General features: G+C 39.4%; 1 protein-coding gene across 1 annotated transcript; it reads right to left on the bottom strand.

Moving 5' to 3' along the window:
- Positions 1–7,762: 7,762 nt before the first annotated feature.
- wsb1 (WD repeat and SOCS box containing 1) lies at positions 7,763–19,681 on the bottom strand. The gene is made up of 9 exons (XM_035680733.1): positions 19,283–19,681; positions 17,264–17,432; positions 16,151–16,434; positions 15,168–15,299; positions 14,846–14,946; positions 11,661–11,833; positions 10,804–10,917; positions 9,230–9,337; positions 7,763–8,958 (listed from the first exon to the last, which is right to left on the bottom strand). Exons 1-9 carry the CDS (start codon positions 19,320–19,322, stop codon positions 8,796–8,798), a joined length of 1,284 nt encoding a protein of 427 aa, XP_035536626.1. The 5' UTR covers positions 19,323–19,681; the 3' UTR covers positions 7,763–8,795.
- Positions 19,682–23,554: the final 3,873 nt, after the last annotated feature.

Raw genomic sequence — 23,554 nt, 5'->3', positions numbered from 1 at the left:
AGTTTTTACCTATTTTTTGGGGCCCCTGTCGGTCATGGGCCCTTGGAATTGTCCTAACTTTTCCCCCCTATATGGCGCCCCTGCCAACACACCACAAATGACACATGTGGGTGACTTTCTGTGACTCATGGGTCACTGGTAGGACAGAAAACAACGCCCTCTGCTGCACACGGCCCCAGGTCAAAATATATTCCCAATCCCCTCTCTTATTTAGGGCCACCCTCAGGACATCCTGGTAGGGCTGTAAAGTAAAACCATCAGCATGCTGTTTGTTGGTGAACACTGCAGCCTCCTGGGGGCAGTCGATTGAAGGTGGCTCAAACTAAACAGGGCTGTTTCTGCATTGGTTGCAATTGTTGGCCTGATTTGGAGGTCACTGAGCCCTGTGGAGAGGTAAAGGCCAATACAAACACATTTTGCAGCATGATGGTTAATCATTTCTCGGCCAACTGGCAGAAGAATCACCCCATAGCTGAGCTTACCTCTGCATAGCTTTCTCATGGGCAACCTGGAAGGAAACCTGCTCTAGAATCTTCCATCTTATTCATTATGGAGGAATCTTGTTGGCACTCCAGCAGAGCTCACAATCTTCTATAAGCATCAGTAGCTATGCACTGACTGGATTACTGCAGCTTCTATTGGGCCAACACCCTCTTTCTCTGCACCTGCCTGTGTGTACATGCCTTGTTTTGGCCTTTCAGTCTCAGGCTGTCAAGATGATGGAGTGCAGCTGCACACGGCCCAGCACTAACTCTCTCATCTGTGACTTTCTTTGACTGGTGCAGTTAATAAACTTGCCGGCCTATTCAAACCAAAAAGATCTGCTTAAATCCACACTACTGGATCTTATTTTAACAAACACACCCCACAGATTCTCTGATGTTCTGTCAGTGATCAGTAAGCAGAAACTGAGTAAGAGTGAACCACATTTTATGTATAAATTAACAGTTTAAAGCTCCCCTGCAGTCAGAACTGAGTGTTTCTCCTTATTCCTACAGTGTGCTGTCTGAATGATGTCTGTGCAGAGTTTGACTCTAAAAGGATGTTTTCCTTTTTTGTGACATCACAAATACTTTGGCAGTCAATCCTGGTCCAGTATGCAATTCTGTTTTATAAATGTCACTCACTGTAGAATCGGGTGCACGGGCATAAGCTTTCACTCGTCATCCATAAATTTATATTGATACTTACCCGCTCCACTACTCATTAGACCTGTCAATGAAAGCACAACGGCAAAAAATTGATTGTGTCGCATCAGAAAGGTTCTCACCAGTATCAGAACAACTGTCATTACAGACGACTGTGGCTATTTATAGTGCCTGTATTACTAATTCATCACATGTACCTGTACACCATTATCACAGTAATATTTCAGTCATTATTATTTAACGTCAGAGAAATGATCAATGATGAGGAGGTGGTAAAAGTACACTCAAGTAGAAGTACAGATACTTGTGTAAAAAAAGATTACAGTAAAAGTAGAAATACTGATTCTTTACTCAGGTAAAAGTGAACAAGTACAGGCTCTGAAATGTACTATAAAAGTAAAAGGTACTCTCTTGGTTTCTCTGAAGGACATTTCTACCGGCTGTTTCTGTGCAAAGCTAAGTGACACTTCAGATAGGGTCTATTCTTTTCAATTTTTTGACTTGTTACATGCGTGATATACAGAAAAATGGAAAATGTAAGCAGTCAAATATATAAATATATAAAATAGAACGATATAAAGTAAAAAGTTGTCCAAAAATAGAAACTCAAGTAAAGTACAGATACCTGAAAAAACTACTTGCCGGTAAGTACACTAACAGAGTATTTGTACTGTGTTACTTCCCACCTCTTATGATTTCATGTCCACCTCATCATTTCACTCATAGTTATCTCTTGGTGTGTACTCCCAGTCTGAAGTATGCAGGATAAGTGCACATTCTCACCACACATTCTTCTTTTATAAATACCTGTTTATGTGTGGGAAAAGGCGTACGCACGTTTTTTGTATACACATCATTTATACATCTGGCACCCTGTGTCCAGCAGGAGAACTTCATAAATGAACAAAATTAGCATATTCATAGATTCTGGTATTTTTAATGAGGTAGAAGGAGGAGATGATTCTGTGGAAAAAATAGACTGTTTCTATATATGTCCTAATACATGTCTGTAGGGGATTGTAGAAACTGGCTGATGTTGATCTGGTTTGGTATTATTTTAAATTCACTTTCTTTGCTATATGTGATAAACAGGCCTTTTTAGAAGATGTAAGTACAACAGGGTTTATAAGGCCATAAAAGTGCAATCGATTAAAGAACCAATATGGCCGAAACCTTCGTTATTTTATTTCTGCTGGTTCAGTCTGTGATTTCAGTAATACAGTGGTACATGTTGCCAAAAGAAACTCTGAGCCTCTCCCATGATCACTTTTAATATCTATATTAATATATAAGTTCACACAGCTCTACTGAACCCAGGTTGTAAAAAAGTTTCTGGTCCAGATAGAGCCTTACTTTCTGAAAACTTCTGCAGATATTACTGCAGAGTCTGTTGCTTCTGTTGTAATCTGAGCTTATTCTCCGATGTCATCCCCACTACCTGGAAATCAGCTATGGTTCTCCATATGTTAAAGGTCCAAGGTTAAAGAACCAATCCCTATTCCATTTCCATGAATCGTTTGTAAATGACCAGTTAAACCAGTTTTTATTGCTTCTCAGTGAATGTCAGTCAGGGTTTAGATCAGGCCATAGTGCCTGTTAAAACCCACCTGTGTCTTTCATACTCCACATCTTGGAGTAACACAAGCTGTCTTACATACACTGCTCAAAAAAATGTAGGGAACACTTAATCATGACAGTATAACACCAAGTCAATTAAACTTATCATTTATATTACTTAACTTATCAATCTATCCAGTTAGGAAGCATAAGCGATTATGAATCACTTTAAACTGTTTTGGTGCAAATGAAAGTGACAACAGGTGCACTGGAGAGGCAACAGCAAGACAACCCCAAAAAGGGAATGGTTTTGCAGGTGTTGGCCACAGACAATAGCTCTCTCCTTATCCTTCCTAACTGATTCTTCTCTAGTTTTGCGTTTTGCTAGTGTCCCTGTCACTACTGGTAGCGCCACAGACTGTCCAGGAGCGCACCAATGCTCTGATCCAGGTCTGGAAGGAGATTCCCCAGGACACCCTCCTCCATCTCATCAGGAGAAGAAGTGAGTATACTCCCAATTTATGCCCCAAGTTCATTTTTAAAGTGGCCTGTCCAGCAACGGATAACCACCCTGTGCCATAAACAGTGACATGTAAGACTACTATTGTATATTTAGCTCACTCAGAAGTGGGCCAGTAGTATTTGTACATTGTCACTTAACTTGTAGTGCTTGGACAGACATGAATGTGTGTCAGCTGAACCAAACCACTTTATATATTTCTAGATGATAACAGTGTTTTCTCTTGTAAATGAATCCTATTTATATTAGTTATGGTTATCAGTTTATACCTGATAAACACCTACTGACATATTTGCTCTGCATTTGTTCTAGATAATGCTACCAGCAAATATTTGATAGTGCTGTGCGTGTAAGAAGAGCTTCTCCCTGTGGCTCAGCCTGCTGTTCATGGCTCCACCCAGACACACACACACTTACACAACAAGTTATTTCCTCTGTTTGTGCCAAGCTCCGAAGAGCAAAAAGTTATGTAAGCTGCAAAATAACTTGTTTTGTACATCAGAGACAGAAGTCCCTTTAAATGTTCTGTACTGTCACATGTTTAAACTTTCCAGATGTGTGCTGTCACATGCACAACCTCTGAGACAGTTTCCCTTTGGTTTTTAGGTCCCAGCAGGCAGTTATTACCTTACGCCTGTGAATTTTGCTTATATGTGGGAAACTTGCGGTAGTTGCCAGGGAGGAACCAGAGCTCCTTGATTCTTCTCTGAGACTAAAAAAGGTTGCTGTGTGCACCCTGACACGTAACACATTCCTCCACCACAGCAGCTCGCTTCACCTCCCTCCATGTGGGAATATTCAGTTTGTGTACATGGATACCTTCTTGTTCTGGGATTATAAAGTGTTATCAAAAAGGATTAATGGGACAATGATGAACAAAAAAACTGGAATTAACAATAAGACTTGAAGGCTGCAGTTTTTTTTTTTTTCTGCCTCTTCACTGCTCCACCCTCCTGTCCTTGAGAGCCCATAACACAGCGATGACTCACTTCCTCTGTTTGCTCTCTTTCACTGATTTTCAGATTCTCATGAAGCCACATGATGATGTTACAGAGATCACAGACATATTACAACCCAAAGTGGAAAAACACTAAATGTCATGCAGGCCCCCTAATTAATGGCACGATCACTTCATCCAAGTCTATTCAAGTCTATGTCTGCATAATCTGCATCTACAACTAGGAACAAGAAAGTGGATTTGTATTGCACAGTAGCAAGAATTCAATTGGTTGAATGTCCGTTCATTGTTGTGACTGCAACATCACAACTTCCTAGATGGAATGATGTAAGTACTTCTTCTACCTTTGGTCTCCATCAACACCATGATTTTAATCTGCATGCTAGCATTTTCAAGTATTCTTCATCAATTTTCCTGGGTGAATTTGATACATTTGTTTTTACAACATATGATTATTTCTTATGGGGTTCCCCAGGGATTAATTGTAGGGTCACTATATTTTAATCTATATATGCTACATAGGTGCCATATCTTTCCAGAGCTATGCTGATGACACAACTTTACGTGGCCATGTCTCCTGATGACACAGTACTAATTCATGCCCTTTTATTATTTTATGTCACAAAGCTTTTTACACATTAACCAGGATAAGTACTGACTGGGACCTTAAGGAGAAAACACAACACACTTATTTCAAAGTCTTTACATTGGTTGCCTTTGAGTGTTTTGGTTTCACAGGTATTCTGGCACTCTTTCAGTTTCAGTCTTTCAGTTGTTCCAAAGCACAGTACAAAATCTTTTGGCCTTTCTGCTCCAAGCCGTTGTCATAGTCTGCCAGAGGATGAGAGCAACCGAAAGTGTTCTTTAAACTTATCTATTTTATTTGTTATTAAACTGTTTTAATGGTTTTATTATTACATTTTTATCATTTTATTTCTTGTGTGCATTAGCCTAATTGTTTTTACTGTTAACATTTGTCTTATTATCAGCTTGTCAGTCCTTTGTAAAATTTTCTGCATTGCACTAGCTTGTGCAAAAGGTGCTCCATAAATAAAGTTTGATTAATTGACTGAACTGTTCTGTTCTGCTATTGTGAGAAACATTATCATGCTTTCTGAAAATAGATGTTACTTAGTGTGTCTGTTTGCTGTACAAGCAACCTGTAAAGCTAGCCTGTAAATTAGTTTTAGCAGCTGGTATATTAAATGTTCAGCACTCAGGCAGAGCTCTTTATGTTTTTAGGTTGCCTTGAAATTATTTTGACATATTATTTGAGTTTTCTTAACTGTTTTGTTTATACAGTGCAGGTATTAACTGTCTGGGTCAATAATAAACCCAATCACCGTTCATGTACACACTGGACACAGCTGTGGGTGTGTGTGTATTTTAGCTGCTGGTAGATTTCCATTCAGCTGATAGGCAGATCACTGAAAGCTATAAGGTACTTTTTCCTCCCACAACTGCTACAGATAGTCTTAGAGATAGAGTTTTACAACGTTTGTCTACTTAAAACCTGTTTCCTCTACAGTCATTGTCACATTGTGCATCTTTGTGGCATTTTAATTGACAAAACAGTGGGTTTTTTAATGTTTAAAAACATTTAATTTCAAATTGAAAGATACTTTTCCTATTTGTTCTTTAACATGAATTAAGTGTATTATTACAACTTATTGCAATAGTAGAAAAAGATTTGAAGGAAAGGTAGATATTTTGTATTTGGAAGTTTCCTATTATCTTGCTGTTAGCAGCAGCACCTGTTACTGCAAGACAAATCTCTCCCTTTATCTGGAGAGACTCTGGACCGGACACACACACACATTTACGGTCACAGATAAAGCTGTGATCTCAAGATAACTGGCCTAAGACACTTCCAGCTAATTAGTAATCAGCTCTTGGTCTCTATATTACGGAAGGGTCCAGGGTCAGGCCGATCTCCTCTCCATCAGTTTTGGAGAGTTGTGTGCACAGCCCTCTTTCCACACAGGCACTGCTGTGTACACAGATGGTTCCATGAGAATATATGGAGGAAAAGGATGCCCCCATGTTTGAAAAAACATTTTCCGAAAAACGTGAAGTGCCGCCGCCTAAGGTGCAGTTTAATGCATGTGGCCCCATGAGGAACAGGAATTCAACAAAACCTAAACAAACCAGTCAAGTCCTACTATTATCTTGTCAAAAAGACTTTATTGAAACTACAAACACACACATTTACAAGAAAATTGCTGAAATTTTATACATTCATATATATTTGATATATTTAGCGCTCCATACTGCATCTCACTGAGGCAGGACTGTGTTTTTTCAATCACAATGGTTACAGATATACAAACATCATGCATTTCAAACCCGTCAAGGTTGCACCCGCCTTCCTAGAGACGCCAACAGGAAAACACTAAAAGCTCAGTTTCCCTTCTTCACATCTCTTCTCACCAAGGTAAAAACTGAAAATGACAATCAAGAAATTGAAGATTCTAAGAAGGTTTTTGGATTATCATGTGCATATTCTTTCTATCAGGAGTTCAGTGAACACAGAAGTCTTTGAAGGACCAGTGCGTGGGATTTAGTGGCATCTAGTAACCAAATGAATACAGCTCAACCTTCCAAGAGCTTCGGAGAAACTAGGGTGGCTGCAAAACTCGTGAAAAACATAAAAACAAAGCCCTATCAAGATCCAGTGTTTGCTTTGTCTGTTCTCGGCTACTGTAGAAACATGGCGGACTCCACAGAAGAGGACCCTGTAAAAAAAAAAAATACTCATTCTACCTATAAATATTATATTCCATTTCTGTCAATAGATTCCTCATAAATGTTACACACTGGACCTTTAACACCGGATGACAGACTAGCAGGTGATTGGTCGGTTGCTTTGGATTACGTTCAGGGTTTCTGAAAATGTTTATTGTAATTTCAACAGACAGCAAACACGTGCAACAGGGAAAAGGAAGAAATGCACCTTAAATTCTGGGCTGAAGCAGTAAGACGTGTAGTTATTCATATAAATGTTTCACATTTAAAAGGAGAACAAAATACAAAAATAAAAATGTTTAACAGAAGGATATAAATGACAAAATAAAGTGAGAAAAATTCTTAAAACTGATATGTTTATAGACATTATACAATTTTGTATATACACACAGATATGACATAAAACATGTATACAGGTCTTTGTACAAGATCAAATATAGGTAGCAGTTAAGCGGTATAGGCGCTTTGCTTTAGTATGAAATCTTTAAACACTGGTCTCAAGGCTTTATACTGCTCCAGAGGGCAGAGAAGGACGGACGGACGGACGGATGCGCAACAACACCCACACACAAACACACACGAAAACCACACCGGACACACCACACGACACACACACGGACACACACCGAAGGACACGACACGACAACGGACAAAAACGGACACGGACACACACACACCAGGAGAACACACACAAACACAACAGGACAACACACACACACACACACCGGAAACAACAGCACACACACACACACAGTTTTAAACAGACGGGGAAATGTATAGCACAGCCGATACATGATTTTTAAGGCCAATACCTATATTTCAGAGTTTGAAAAATCTCACAATTATATAATCACCCAATATTCTTTTTTTTTTTTGCTCAACCTACAACAAACATTGACATGGCTCCCTTAAATTTGTGTTTCTAACAAGGAATGTACTGGGCGGGAAAACTTGCAGTTGAAAAATGAACTTCAAGCTGGACAAACTACAGAATGGTAAAACCACTTTAAAAAAAATCTTTGGGATTTCCATATTTCGAATATTGTTTTGTCATTTATCTGCTGACAATAACCAATATATCTGTAATGAGTTCCTATTGGTGGATTTATAGTGGAGTTGGTTAACATGCAAGCTGACCAGCTAATGAAGTAGCTTAGCCGTTTCTGGTGAGTGAGCGAGTGTGCCATGGCCTTGCAAATTCCGTTTCAGAGAAATATACCTGCCTGATTTTGTTTTTCTTCTATGGCCTGACAATAATGTAATGTAAAGACAATATACATCCACAGCATCAGTAGTTCACAGATCTGAGTATTGGCCTTCAAAATCCTGCATCCTTTAAACCTCCCATGAGTCTCTTCCCTTTAACTCACTCACTGACAAAGCTGACATGAAGAGCAAGCACCACCACAAAGCTTCTCACATTAAGTGCAACAGCCATTTCAAGTTGGAGGAAAAGCTGAAGGATATACTCAACCTTATACTGAACCTAGTGGAGAGAACCAGCTTGAAGAGGAGCTGAACACTTACAGGTACCACACTGATATGACAGCGGGGACAAAAGGCCCCAGAAATAATTGACCTCACAGGTATGGATGGTGCGCTGGGCCCAGCACACTATTTACTAAAGCACTTAGAAAAATAAATATGTACAAAACAATATCCTGCTGTAAGTGGATGTGGTGGGGGTTTGAGACGAGGACATGGCTCTGGGGTTTCAGTAAAACTTAACACTTTTCCTCCTGTCCTGATCACTTGTGCAACCAAAGTTCTATGAGAAAAAAAAAGGGGGGGATTCATTGGTTTTTCAGCATGCTGCTGCTGCAGCAGGTGCTGTGGAGTCAGCTGGGGCTGGGGGTTGGTGGGGGAATTAGATAACTTTGTAGGTCAGGTAGTCACGGAGCGGTGTGGGAATGGCCAGGGCCTCCACCTGCTGGGTGGTAATCACCCTGCGAACAGTCATCCTGCACATGTGTTGCAGACTGGCAACGCTACGAGGACACTCCCAGAAGTGCACACTACCATCACGAGTTCTGGAACAAAAAACACAAAACAACGATGACAAATCAAACAGAAGGAGGTGGTATCACTGCACTGCTACATTGTAAGGGAGTCCATTGGAAAATGTCAAACAAAAACTTATGCTAAGAATGTAAACGGTCTGCCCGGGGAGACAAGGTAAAACATGGAGAACCAGTTTCCTTGGCTGCTCTTACATAAGGCAGGGGTTGATAATGGTGTGACTGAGGTATGTGATCAGTGTGTTCAGGATGGTGTGTGTCTAAACATGTGCTAGTGTCTTACCCAGCAGCAAGGACACTTCCTTCAGCAGAGAAGGCACAGCAGAGGCCATTAGAGAGAGAGGCAATGGCCTGAGGAGCCCTTTCTTCTATGCTCCAGAAACGAACCAGCCTGAGCAGAGACACACACAGACACACACACACAGACACACACTGCTGTCAGAATGCAAAGGGCATGAAACTGGACTACCTCTGCATTTGTATGATTTATTGAGTTAAATGCGTCCAGCTGGTGATGACTAACTTCATGTCAGTGTTTGACCAGCAGCACAGCTGGCATACATATCAACGACCATTTGCCTCGATTTTCCCATTGCTACCCTGAGTAATGACGGAGAGGTGAACATACAGTGTGACTGATCCAACATCATCACCTGAGCTGAATTGCAGAGCTGTTAGATCACAGCGTGAGATAGAGTCATTATCAGCCTGGCTGATTATTGGATCCTATAGTCAGCATTTTTCAGACCATCGGTATCATCGTTTTTTTTTTTTAATCCATCGTCGATAAAATAAATACATTTTAAAATGCGCTACTTTGGCTCTGATGCAGTAATCGCTCGGCCTGTAGTCACCACTCTGTCTCGTAGCCTGTTCACCCTGCTGCCATTGGGCAAGAGATAGATTGCCATACCGCCAGACTACAGAGCGGTTTCTTTCCTCAGGCTGGGAGACTCCTTAGGTCATTCTGAGCACTCCAGTTTTATTTGTTACTTATTTATTCAATCATGTACTGTATAGAATTGAATTTCTACAACTTTGTATAAAAGTTATACACCCCTTTGTTGTGAAATGATGAAAAAACTGATGGGTAACAATATATTATGATGGAATTTTTATGTCAATGAGAAAGTCTAACGAGACCTCTGGTCAGGAGTCAGATCGCTGATTTTAGCACAAGAGGCAAAGACACACTTGAATAAATACATTACACTGCTGGTCAAAAACAGTATTTTCTCTGAATTTTTTTTCCCCTCACCACAGCCGCCATTTTGCAGCGGTTCATCTAGCTTCTCTTCTCAACACATTTTCTCAACAGTCTATTGCTCGGTCAGACAGCAATCAGTGATTTATAGCTACCTTGTGATAGTCATGTGACCTATCCAAACAGACCAACATACGTTCGCTAAGTTTCATCAAGACTCATGATTCCCTGCAAGACTTAAAAACAAGCTGTAGCAAACAGTGAAGCTTTTTATCCCGCCCCATGCTGTTTACACATCAGCCCATTTCCACTAATAGGCATCAGAAAAAAGGCTTTAGTGAACAAACATCCACTGAAGAGGCACACAGCTGCACATATGTGGGTCACTGCTTGTTCGGGACTTGAACACTTTGACATATGAGTGTTGCAAACAATGCACTTGTTTATCTACTGCTAAAACATGTTCATGCTGAGATAGCCCACTTCCTAGAACAGACACAATATCCCACTATATCTGGGTTTAAATGATACAGTAATGGAAAACAGACCCCAGACAAAGAAAACAGAGTAGGATGCTGAGATAGATGTTAATTCAGAGACATAAGGAGTATTAAAAAATATTACTTTAACTCTGATGTCATTCAGTGTCTTACCTGTCGTCAGTAACGCTGGCAATGTGGCGGCCGTCAGGGCAGAAGCTCACAGAGCGAACCCAGCGGTCATTTGCCCCTCCAGCAAAAATAGGTGATGGAGGAGGGAAGAGATGGCTGGAGAAAGATGAGAAAAGGGAGTCCAACACTATCAGTATCACAGGAAAGTTTCTTAACTTAAAAATAACATTCACTGTTTTTCAATTTGATGTGTATATAATGTTTGACAGGAGAAACAGCACCTTCATCCTCTTGATACAGTTAAACTTATATATAAACAATAAAACACCTTTCCACACAGTACACCCAGGGGCTTTGCAATTTGCCAATCCAAAGTCGTGCCTTCTTTAGTTACAGTTGTTAGGTCAGACAGTCTTGAGAAAAAGTAACCCAGCTCCACTGAGCCGGGTGCCAGTGTATAGTTTCTGGGCGTTAGGTAATATAGCATTAAGAAACCAGCAGCAGGAACTACAATATGTGATGGAAAGATATATTTACGGGTCTTTTATGAACAAGGCAAAACGTAAAAAAAAAACGCAAATTGAGACTCAATCTGGTCTTCACAAAAAAGGGACAAGCCACACAGTCTTTGCATAGAGATGAGAGAAGGATGACAAGACTATTATTTAGTATGTCATCAGTGAAGTACTCCTATGTACATTGTGTATATCTAAATAACCCATGGCTTTCAACCGCATGAAAGCTCTGGAAAAGGACAGTAAATAGACCTTGAGTTGAGTTCTTTTAATAACTGGCAAATGAAAACAGTTGGGATACCCCACCCTGACCTGTGTGGTTATGATAAATAATGCACTCCATAGCAGCATGACACTGGCTTCCATATTATGTGTTTTTCGTACCCCAGTTCCAATAGGATATTAGCCTTGTGGTGGTCCCACACAATGACCCGGGTGTCATACGAGGCAGTGGCCAGCAGCGCCCCATCTGGTGAAAACTCACAAGACACCACATCATTGTGGTGCCCCTCCAGCTTCCGGATCAATGTCAACTTATCCATGTTCCATAGGAACACCTGCAACGTGAAGAGAGGACTGTTATAGCCTATGGAGTGATTTGGTGTAGTAGATGTGCCATCTTAAAAACTTATCATTACTATATGCACATAAAGAATTTAGAACTTAAATTAAGCAACATGAATTAAAACAGAATTAAACAGTTATGCTCAAGTTATGTCATTGTAAAGCTTTGTAAAGTTTAACCAGGCCATACAAAGAAAAGAGGACATGCTACACAAGGAGCAAGGCTATGTCAAAATGCAACACTTCACCTACATTGACAATTACAATTACATTCTAACATGTTTATATGATAGTATTAAAGTACAACATCCTAATTAAAAATGTATACATCTTTTAATATGTTATTAAACATACTAAATAAATATTTCCATTATTTTAATATAAAAAGTCTACACAAAGAAAGAGAAAATAAAACAAGTAGTAACTTAAGGTAACATAATGTTACTCCACTGGTTTCCCCTTTCAGAGTTTTAGTTCACTGTTTACAATAGGCTCGCACCTCCGGCAGAAGCCTACGAAGAGAGACAGATACTGCAAGAGAAAAGAATATTTTATGGCCAAAGGGTTGATACCTTTGGCAAAGTACACATATGTACACATACACACAACCACACACACACACACACACACAGAAAAGTGATCATCTGTGGAAGCCTTTTTGCTTTTAACAGTCAGATGGTTTGAATTTTTAGCATTAATATTTATGCATCACCTAAGAACTATATATAACTTCTGCACCCTATCACTGCTTATAAGTGCTACAAACCCTGCTTGTGAACAACTGCAATTAATGATATATATGAAAATCAGAACAGTCACCTGGCTAATGGTTCAGTTTCTTCTTCTTTGTACTAGATAGTTTTCTAATTTTCTAGTTTCCTCAATGTTAGTTAAAAACTGTTTTTTTTCTGTTGGATTTCTAAGCTGTGTTTTTCAGTATGATGGAAGTATGATAGTGGAGAAATGCAGATAAATTACAGTGTAATTAACTGTCGTTCCACTGTTGTTGCCAACAGGGTTACAGATGGATAAGTTACCAGATAAGTCGCCAATTTGTTGACTGACTTTCTCAATAGCTTTAAGGCTACATTTGCAGAACACAAGTGCTCTGCAAAAGGAACAGAAATATTTTGTAATCATTTATGTCATTATCAACAATAATCTGAAACCTGCACATAAATTCTACAAAAAAGGGGCTGATGTAACATTTGCCAAACACTGGCAGCTGCTGGCTGTACAGCTGTAACAGTAACAGTAAGGGGAAGGGGGCAGGTTGGTTGTTAAACTGTTGTGCTGCCTGAATGGTTCTCTATAACTTGCTATTGGCAGCATTCCAATGTTACACTGTATGCTACATGGGAAACATTTAAACTGACAGTAACAGAAGTCCTAGGAACAAAAAAGAAGCTGGCGTGTGCAGACAGTTGACGGAGCAATTTAAAGATAAGGGGGGAGGTGTGGAAGTGGGTTTGGGAGAAAGGTGAGGAGGTGAGGGGGTAGAGGGAGTATTTAATAACCAATTGAATGATAGTTTTAAACTGAAATTAAAATAAATAAGAGGAACTGCAACAGCAGAGGTAGACAGACACGGAGCAGCACCTACGTACAGATTGACCTTGCGGGTCAGGTGCCAGGCTGCCCCTGGCCAGGCCTTTGGGCATTGTGCACTGTGCGTCCCCGGTTTACACCGGCTGCTCAAAATGTCAGCGCGGCGCTCCCTTCAAAACCAATCACACACTGAGCTCTGCCACCACCTGTGACAGGGAGAGCAAGACACACACTGTAGGGACACACACAGCCTAACAAAAGCTACCACCATGTCTACCATTACCACCATGTTCAGTTTGATCTAGAGCTACAACATTGTAGATAAGATGAACTAAAAGGTGGCCAATCTATGGAATCAATATCCAGAAACATGTCTGCCTTAAGGGCTGCTAAAATATGGGAAATAATTCAACATGTCATAAAAGAAGGAAATATTTCTTACATGAACTTGATACATGAATGATAATATGCAAGGACATGAGTGCAGAATTAAATCTTTTAAGCCCCGCCCATTTTTGCTCTGTACTCCAATAACTCCAAAAACCTCAGCTAGGTTCCTCCTTTCCTGTACTTAGATATGCCATGTGCTTAGCTCAACTATGTTGAAAAGACAACCACAAGCGACATATATAGTCATCTTTTTAGCTAATGTTAAAAATATCAACTAGCTAATTTACATCAATTGTTAGTTGGCTATATGGCTAACGTTTTGCTAACATTAGCTACCGAACTTAAAATGTGACTTTCATATGTAAGCTGCCTAATGATTGATGTAGACTAGCTAGCCAGTTAGCTAGCGTTTTGCTAACATTAGCTAACTTAAGATATGATTACATGCATCGCTTTTATCTTTTAACCACTTAACTTTTATCTTAACAATGTAGTTGTCTTTTTCAACAGAAATTAGCCTAGCAAGCAAGTACAAGAAAGGAGGAAGTTGGCTGAGGTTCTGACAGAGGTCTGCTTAACTTTTATTGGGGCACAGAGCAAAAAGGGGTGGGACTTAGGTAGGGTCTTTTGGATGTTGACTGTAATTTTTCAACATTTCCCTGCTGTATATATATATATATATATATATATATGTATGTATACACACAAAAAAGGTGTAGTTTGGTCTTGCCCACTCCAACACAAATACTTATCAGAATTATATGATGAAACAAATTTACTTCAGCTATATAACAATAGTGAAAATAGTGCTCTGCATGCAAACTCAGAACACCGAAAGCCTTTTTTCCCCCACTGCAAACAAAAAAACTGAATCTAGATGCAGGTAGCTCAACTTATCATGACACGGAGCACAGTTTGTTCTAAGGTTGAAAAGCGAGGGCAGGGCAGATGGGGAGTCTTTTTTTTTTTCATTTGAAGGTTGATTGAGCATAACTGGTCACAAGCAATTGCACACAGATTAGCTAGCAAACCCAACAAAATCAGTAAAAAGGAACTTGTGTACGTACTGCTTTGCCTGCGCCAACTGAGCACAGGATGGAGGAGTCAGGGGAGAAGGCGCTGCAGTACACCCAGTTCTGATGCCCTCGCAAAACCTTCACCATGTTACCTGCAAGACACAAACAACATTATCTTCATGTTTACAGCCTAGTCCTGCACTTTTCTTCTATTTTTCAAAACAGGCCTTTCAGTTCAGTGGGCCGATATTTCCCCTGTGAGCATGATGCTTTCAGCTAGAAAAACAAAAAGTGTCACTTTATCACAACTGAACTGAAAGAAAGAAAAGAAAATCACAGAAAGGAAAGTTAAATCAAAAGCTCATCTACATACCATCATCTTTGAGGTCCCATACACGGAGGGTCTTATCTCTGGATGCCGAGACCAGCATGAGGCTGCCATCAGGAGCAAAGGTCAAGTCTCGCACTACATCAGTATGGTCCATCAGATTCAGCAACAGTTTTCCTGCAACAAGCCATCAAATCAAACGGGATTAATGAAAAAACACATCCACAGTGAAGTGCAACATAACTGACTAATTTGTACAAATTCCAGACATGTCCATGTGTTGTTGGTCAGTGTGGGCTGTCACTGTGTGCCTTGAGATTGTGGTACCACTTGGAATTCTATATTGTGGCTACAGTTCTCTCATTATCCTGAAAACCGCCTCCTCAATCAAAGCCAATGTGCCACATATCCTTTCTATATGTGACCTTTTACGGGACTTCTTGTTTAGCCAGAAATGCCCTAAAGCAACTCTAAGTTAGCAATATCACCTGCTGCATTGATATTCACTAAGTTACTCACTGTCTGTGACTGACAGCGACCTGGGCGCAAACAACGGCAACCACCGGCAACCACCGGCCTGAGAGTTCTCTGTGCACCAGGGGAGTGTTGGTGTTGGTAGCAGTTTGGACAGCTTGCAAACTCAATTTACAGTATGAAATATCTTGTCACTGCATTCCTCTGCCTGTTTACTTCCTTACAAAAAAAAAAAAAAACTACTTAAAATTTTCTCTTGAGCATATAGACTGTAAATGTTCAAAGAAAGGCTGCAGCTTTGAAACTGTCCAAACAAGACTCCTAGTTTGGATTAATGACTCAGAATGAGTCAAAACAAGTGATTATCAAAATAGTTGGAGATGAATGAATCAATTGTTCTGAGTCGTTCTTTAAAAAAAAACATGTCCATATTCTCTGATTGTTGTGACTGTAAATATTTTCTGGTTCATTTAGTCCACTACAACACTAAACTGATTACCAACTAATTAAGGTGAAGAGGGGAACTGGTTGTAATTAAAACAATGTGTCCTCACCAGTGTAAACATCCCAGATCTTGATGCGACCATTGTTGAGGCCTGTTGCCAGGAGCAGCTGGTCCTGGCCGAACTTGAAGCGGTGCCACTCGATGTTCACGCAGCGGCTCTGCTTCTCTGGCACAGAGGAGCCGAAGGCCAAGCCCCAGACGATGTCACCGCAGTCAATGGTGTGTTCACGGGGCTCACCAGCCGCTGGGATTACCTGGCCTCCGTCGCTGTTCTGACGAGACAAATGCCGGGGGCTTGAGGCATTGGTGCCCTCTCCACCAGGGCCCACTGAACTACAACAACAGAGAAACATATAAGAGGAGGTCAAAGAGAGACAGCCCGGTTGTTTCGACCCATGTGATGAACGGCCACGAGCAGCTGAACCTTGCTGGCACGGTGCAAGTGTTTTCCCCCTAAGCCCCATGTTGGAGGTGTGCTGGTCACAACTACACTACACAAGAGCCTGCAGCCATTTTCAGCTCACTGTAACTGATTGTCTGTACTATTCCTCCATGCAATATGATCTGTTGACCAAATAGCAGAACATGTGTATTTAATCCAGTTAATTTGACCTGTTTTTCCAGACAATTTCCAAGTGTGGCTCTGAGAGTCACAAGGCCCTATTGAGTGGAAAAAGAGCCTGTTTAGCAGAAAGGGAGCTGATAATACAAGCCACGTGTCCTTGGCACTGAGAAGCACCTCTTTGTGTTTGTTCTGCTTCCTGCATTAGGCTGGAGGGACACTGAAAAACAGCAAACTTTTGGAAAGTTCTAATAGCACATACATTTGCCAACACTGTAGATGTACATGACTTTTTCACTAAGTGGAACATTTATAAAATTACTTTATTTAATTCAGTGTCACTAAGGATGTGACTACAAGCTACTTGTCTTTAACACTGCAGTTAAAACAGTGCTGTGGATACTTAGAGTAAATGTAGTAGGGGTCTAAGGACCTATGTTGGTTACATTGATAACTCAAGTAAGTTGCACTGTATAATTAAATACAAGAACATTAAAAAAGGTCAATAAATGTGTATGGGAATGTTTTATTAATCATGGTTGTTAAAGTATTAAAGTACTTGCAGTAACTGAGTGCATTTCTGTTTCAAATGACACTTACAAGTTCTTCAGGCATTTTGTCCAGGGAATGAGCCTGACAATGCGATGCCCCTGAGACCAAGCAAAGTAGGAACCATTGGGTGCAAAGGCTACTGTCCAAGCCTCGCGCCCAGACTTCTGGTCAAAGGGAGCAACAGGCACCAGGAGTTCACCGATGAACTTAGCCTTACCTGGAAAAACAACATCAACGCCGTTACTTAGCAAAAGGATCACTTATTAACACATTACATCCCCTCTGTTTATCCAGACCAACCCACAGGAGCTCCAGTCATCCCAAAGTAACCTCCTTACTCATACAAGTAGGCTTGTCACAGATGCAGGAAGCTGATTGGTTTACTGTGCTACCCAAACCATTTGTACAAAAACAGTGGGTGGGGACCATTACGAGACAAATAGGTTAAATTCTCCATTTTTAAATCAAATCAAATTGTCTGCAACATATTTGACCTATTACCTGCCCCAAGTCAACCTGTATAGGACAATCAGATTCACTTTGAAAAGTAACCTTTGGCTTACATTTCCCTTGCAGATCTTATAGATCCCAGAAACACAACAGATTGAAGGACACAATTTCACGTTTGTCCGAAAACAACACAGAAGACATTTGAACCGTTATACAGAAGGATAGGGTGTTTGCATATATGGGACCTTTCTATGACCAACTTACATGTTTATAAGCAGTACTTATCCTGGACCATTCAGTCCCATTAAAGTGTTTTCCTTTTAGGAGAATTAACAGTTTAAAAGTAGTGTAACAAATCTAAACAACATCATTGACAATAATCTTAAACAGGGGTTGATAAATGCCAGAAACTTTTTAGATTTATTTTAACAGTTAGGGAATTTAATAACATGTGTAAAGTGTCAAGGTAGTATACTGTTACAGAAGAAAATTATAGACAATAATGAAAAAACTAGCTCAAATGTTGAACTGAAGAATCGTATATTCTGTGATTTTTAAAATCTGGTATTTAAATAATATATGTATACATATATTCATATATCCATGTAAGTACCTACCAACATTAAGTAAGACATTGTATATTAGTACTGGGCAATATACCGGTTTTAATTTCCCTGTATGATATAAACTGTAGCAATAGAACATTTGACAAACCTTCTTAACATTTACAAAAAAAGTCCGTTTATTGTGTGTATACAAGTACTATTCTGCACACGAAAACATTAAAATCATATTCTATTCTATGTCCTCCTGACAGTAGAACACGCCACAACAAGCCTATATAAAAAGGCTCGGACACGTAAACCGCTAGTATCTTAAAGAAATACCGGGATACACATTTGGATGTTAGCAGCCAGCAGTAGCTCGTGTGGGCTCGCACGTAGCCTACAGTGTCAGTGTGTGAGGCAGGGTTATGAATCACCCACTGCTGCTGCTGTGTGGGGGAGGGAAGGGTCTGAGCCGAGGTTCAATCAACAATCAAAGCGGCGAAAGGGACATTTATTTTAAACTATTATCATAAGCAAGAAGAGTGAAATGATAACGCCCCGACTAAGCATACTAAACTGTAATAAACCAGCTGGGGTTTATAACGAAGTTAGGTTTGTTAAACAGAACAATGCACTCTCAGTTAACGGAGACGGCGCATACAATGCAACCGACAGACTTTACCTGAACAGTGACGCTACCTGTAATACGAAGCCCAGAGGTTCAGTGTACGTTAACTTAAACTTAAGTTATATAGCCATTAAGGCCATAAAACGGTGGCTCAGTGGGGGTTAACGTTAGCTTAAATTGATTTAGCTACTGAGCTAATAGGTAAACAATGCGCGCGACAGTCCACCACGGCGCACTGAGTGAAAGAGCATTTAGGTTAGCTTAGCTGTTGCTTAACGTTGCTTAGTGTTACATTATTTTTCGTGCTCCGCCGGCCCATTACTCAGAGGCTAACTAACTTTGCACTGCCTGGAAACGGTTAACTTGGCAACCCAATAATACCACGCTGCTCCTCCCAGGAACTGCCAACATATAAATGATAAATGTAGCATTTTTACTTACCTATATCATTTTCGTTTACAGAGTCTGGGAAGCTTGCCATCTAAATTAGGGCACAGACCTAAGAGAAAAGCCAAGCGCGGACTGTAAAACTAAGATATCTGGAGGAAATGATCTACGGGTGCGGAATTAGATGGCGGCTTTTCCTCTTCCGATGTCTACACTGAAGTCGGTTGAATCCCGCAGCCAAGCTGAACTTCCCGGATGAAAAATACAGTCGTCGTTCGACCTGTTTTTCTTGACTTCCTCGACAACAGACTTTGTTTTACTGTTTAAATCAACAGTTGTGCTGCTCGGGTTTCTCTCGGATTAAAAACAATTAAACACGTTATAGTATTTGTTTCTGCGGCTCTGAGTACTCTGTGTGGTTGTACAATGGCTTCTGACTGGGAGGGTAGACCTACACAGCTATTTTCATCTGAAGGAGGGTGGGAGGGTTTTCATCACACGTCAGCACAGTTGCCATGGTAATACTATTAAGACCGCCCCCTGCTGTCTGTTTTTTCAGCTCTATGTTTTCTTTTCTTTTTTTAAAAACTTTATTGAGTAAATAGTAATTCAATTAATTCAATACATGAGCTATATGAGTATACCCAACACTATAATCTTTTGTTAAAGTTGCAACTACTGTATACTTCAACACATTAAATATATAATGATTACAATAAATATATAAGAAAACTTTCAGGATCAAAAAATCGAGCCAATTTGAAAAGTCTAAATAATCTAATAGTTTTTGCCTATTTTTGATGATTGAATTTCATATTTAATAGTTGTAATACATTTTAGCTAGATTTTAGGCTCAGTGTGTAGAATTTAGTGGCATCTAGGAGCATAGTTGCAGAGCGCAACTGTCACTTCACCCTCCTCCTCCTCCTCTTCCAAGCAAGACAGAGAAACTACAGTGGCCATGAAACATGAAAAATGCAAACTAGAGACAGAGTTTGGTTTGCCCTGGGTTACTGTAGAGACATGGCACTTCAACATGGCGGCCTCCATGGAAGGCGACCCACAAATTCATTTAAAGAAAACACACTGATTCTTATTGTCAGGGGGTTATACACTGATGAAATGTAACAAACTGGACCTTCAAAATCAGTATCTATAGAAGTAAAAAAAATAAAAATTTAATCTAAAATCTTTTAAGCCATATCATTTTATGAATATAATATTTTTTTTAAATATGTTTTAAGTAAATATTATTTATATATATTTCTTAAGTAAATTATCTCAATTTCATGTGCAGAGAAATTTTGATTAAAAATTAGTAATATGTCAATCTTATATCTTTGTTCTGTAAATCAAACCAAAAAGAAATAACATGAACACAATCTATAAACACATTTCCCCCTCACAACTGCTAAAAGTGCATCTATTGTTTACTGTTGGGAAGAAAGGACAGATATCAGCTTTAGCAGGGTATGCCTGCAAAGAATGTTAAATTAAACTTTGATTCTGTTTGGATATATATATTTATAAGGTAACAGAAACTTCTTTTCCCCTTTTTATACCTTTGACAAACAAACTACAGAATGGTGCACTGCTGCCACCAACTGATCCAGAGTGGATTTTTCTTCTGAGGCATTTAGTATGTGCATGCAGTTTGTTTGTCATTTACTTATCATTAGGCTTTCTTTTGAAGAATTCAGATAAACAAAAGTGATACATATGGCACATATGTATGTATCCGGTTGGCACAATTCACACGTCAGTTTGATCAATTTTCATTAAAAGTATCAACTTGAATGTAATTCTCTCCATTATGTATATATTGTAAAGTATAAAGTATACTATTATGTTTTTGAACCGATTGGCTCCTGTAATCGCTTTCTTTGGATTACCAGTATGAGGCAATGTACCGATGTAGTGGTTAATGGCCAAAACTTTTGGTTTGTTTTAAGTATTTCTTTATTTTAGTTTTTTCATGTGGATATGTGGATGTACATGATACCGTGATTGTAATTCATTTGTGTTGCTTGTTTGCCGAATTTAAATGTGCATAAGTATAAATTAACATTTTGTGTCTCCAGGACACTGTGGACACTTGAAAACGGAGCCACAAAGGGACAGTTTCAAAAAATTTGAGAGTGGTTTGTCACTGCGCTTTCAGCAGGCAGTTTGATTAGAGTTACAGTGTTTTGTGCTGGAGAACCGAAGAATAGTGTCACATTCTTCCAGCTGAATTTCCTCCAGTGGGGGAGCTACCAAACTTATTTAAACATTCCTACAAATAAATCTTGCTTTTGCTTATCATTTTCCATGCCAATGAGCTGCTGAGCCCCAAACATTGTGCACAGTACTCCTATGCTGGAATATTAATATCCCTCAGATTCGCTGTAGAGGAGAATGGAGTTGGTTATCACACTTTTTACTTTCATTAGAATCCCTCAAAAACTGTACCCTCAATTGATTCCCCTTCAATGTGCAATGGAAGCCTGAAATGTCAGGTAGGACTCTAGTGACCTTACTCTCTTTAAGCCTATTCTGTTCAAAAAATTCCATCCCCATTTTGGGGTTGGTGATAGTCAAACACAATGGGGCTGGTTGTCCCTATGTGATTTTAATGGGGATGAATACAAAATGGGAGCAGGTCAGGACGAAGGTCACCTGACTTTGCTGTTTCCTGCATGTCCAAAACTCTCTCTAACAACATTAAAATGCTAAGCCATTCACACTTAAATGTGATGTGCCTTTTTATACACCATCCCATGGCAGGGGGTCTGCGTCTACGTCATTCATGGTATAAAAACTCTTTAACACTTGTGCTTTCATCTTTACACATTGATAAGTGATTTGGGGAAACCAAAGAGTTTTACTTGATAGAAAAAACCTTTAATGGTCATGTTAATATATTTACAAATATAATACAAGTACAACACAATTATTTAAATGACTAAGGAATGTCTTTGCGTACAAGAAAACTTAAAACACAACAATTACTATCGACTGTTACACAACTGTGGAGAGAAACAAACATGTTGACTCTTTCTTCAGAAACTGAGTTGTTGAACCAGAAGTGGAGAGTTCCTTTAAATCTAATAATGGCTAATGTTGTCTTCCTGTTTGGCATTTCAGTGACGGCATAGAGAGGAGCTCCATATATAGGATGTGGATTCTGCTCTTAGGGTATGGCATACGTTCTTACAAGATCCCGAGGAGAGCCTGAAGCTCACTGTAAACTGTTCAATGCTGCTGAATGGCCTGACCTCACTTAATGTACATTCATGACCTTTGAATTCCTGTCATCAGTCCTGACAGAAACGCAATCATGTTTACTGACCAACTTAAAGTTACCACTACACCACTAGACAGCAGAAAATCCTACACACTGGTCCTTTAAATGATGCACTTGTCAGACTGTGGCTTGCATCATTTTACACCATTGGAAAATTCCAGCACTTTTCCATAACCTGTTCCACGCATATGGAGTCTGGAGCGTGCCAATGGAAAAATTAGAGACCTTTACAGTGTCTAATTACAAACAATTAATACATTGATTTTGAAATATTAACTGAATTGGCTTTAGATTAAATGAACTAAACGTTGTTTTGGACCGAAAAATACAGTTTTAATATGTTTGCATTGCCTTTAAATGACAATCACTGTAATTTAACGATGTGTAAGTAGTGTGCCACCTACAAATTTAAGTCTAACCCACAGAGCCACCGTATGGACTCTGATTGTTCAGACTCAATAACAATTTGGTGGCACACTACTTACATGTCTTAAAATTATTATTATACTATAAATACTTGAATACATTAAAAAGAAAAATAGCGGGCAATTAACTTAAAAAAAAGTTAAATTTAAAATGATGTTTAAAATTAATTTTGCGATTCACTTTAAAAAAAATTGTATTTATTAATAATTAAACATACAAGGACAGGTTGTGAAAAAGTCTAAATTTAATACTGATGCCTCTATATGACCTACATAAACAAATGAGACCATCAAAGAGAAGACTGGACATTTCTTTATAGTTATTGTTAATGCCTGCCACTGAGCCAGATGCCCCTTGAAATCAATCAAATGAGGCAGCAGAAACACTTACTTCTGTCCACAGGGCCTGCCAGAATCAACATAAACTAAAAGTTCCTTGTAGGGGCTTGAAATAAATGATTTGTCTAATCAGTTTAGACTACCTTTGTTAAATTGGTTAATTAATTGATTCCATTTAAAAACTTTGAAAGTGTCATTATACTCCATACATTTACAGGTGCATCTCAATAAATTTGAATATCATAGTAAAGTTAATTTATTTCAGTAATTCAATTC

This window comes from Morone saxatilis, unplaced genomic scaffold (genome assembly GCF_004916995.1).
Source record: "Morone saxatilis isolate NCDOM2014 unplaced genomic scaffold, NCSU_SB_2.0 Contig8, whole genome shotgun sequence".
In the NCBI taxonomy this organism is placed as follows: Eukaryota; Metazoa; Chordata; class Actinopteri; family Moronidae; genus Morone; species Morone saxatilis.
Note: the sequence above shows the minus strand (reverse complement) of the source record. Positions and strands in the feature narration are given on the sequence as shown.

What these genes read in the sequence shown, in the direction of transcription:
- wsb1 (XM_035680733.1), bottom strand. Translation starts at nt 19,322, where the DNA reads ATGGCAAGCTTCCCAGACTCTGTAAACGAAAATGATATAG. An exon ending in AATATCCTATTGGAACTGGG is followed by an intron (nt 10,918 to 11,660) that starts GTACGAAAAACA and finishes ATCTTTCTCCAG; the next exon opens with CCATCTCTTCCCTCCTCCAT. An exon ending in GGAAGTGTCCTTGCTGCTGG is followed by an intron (nt 8,959 to 9,229) that starts GTAAGACACTAG and finishes TTTTTGTTCCAG; the next exon opens with AACTCGTGATGGTAGTGTGC.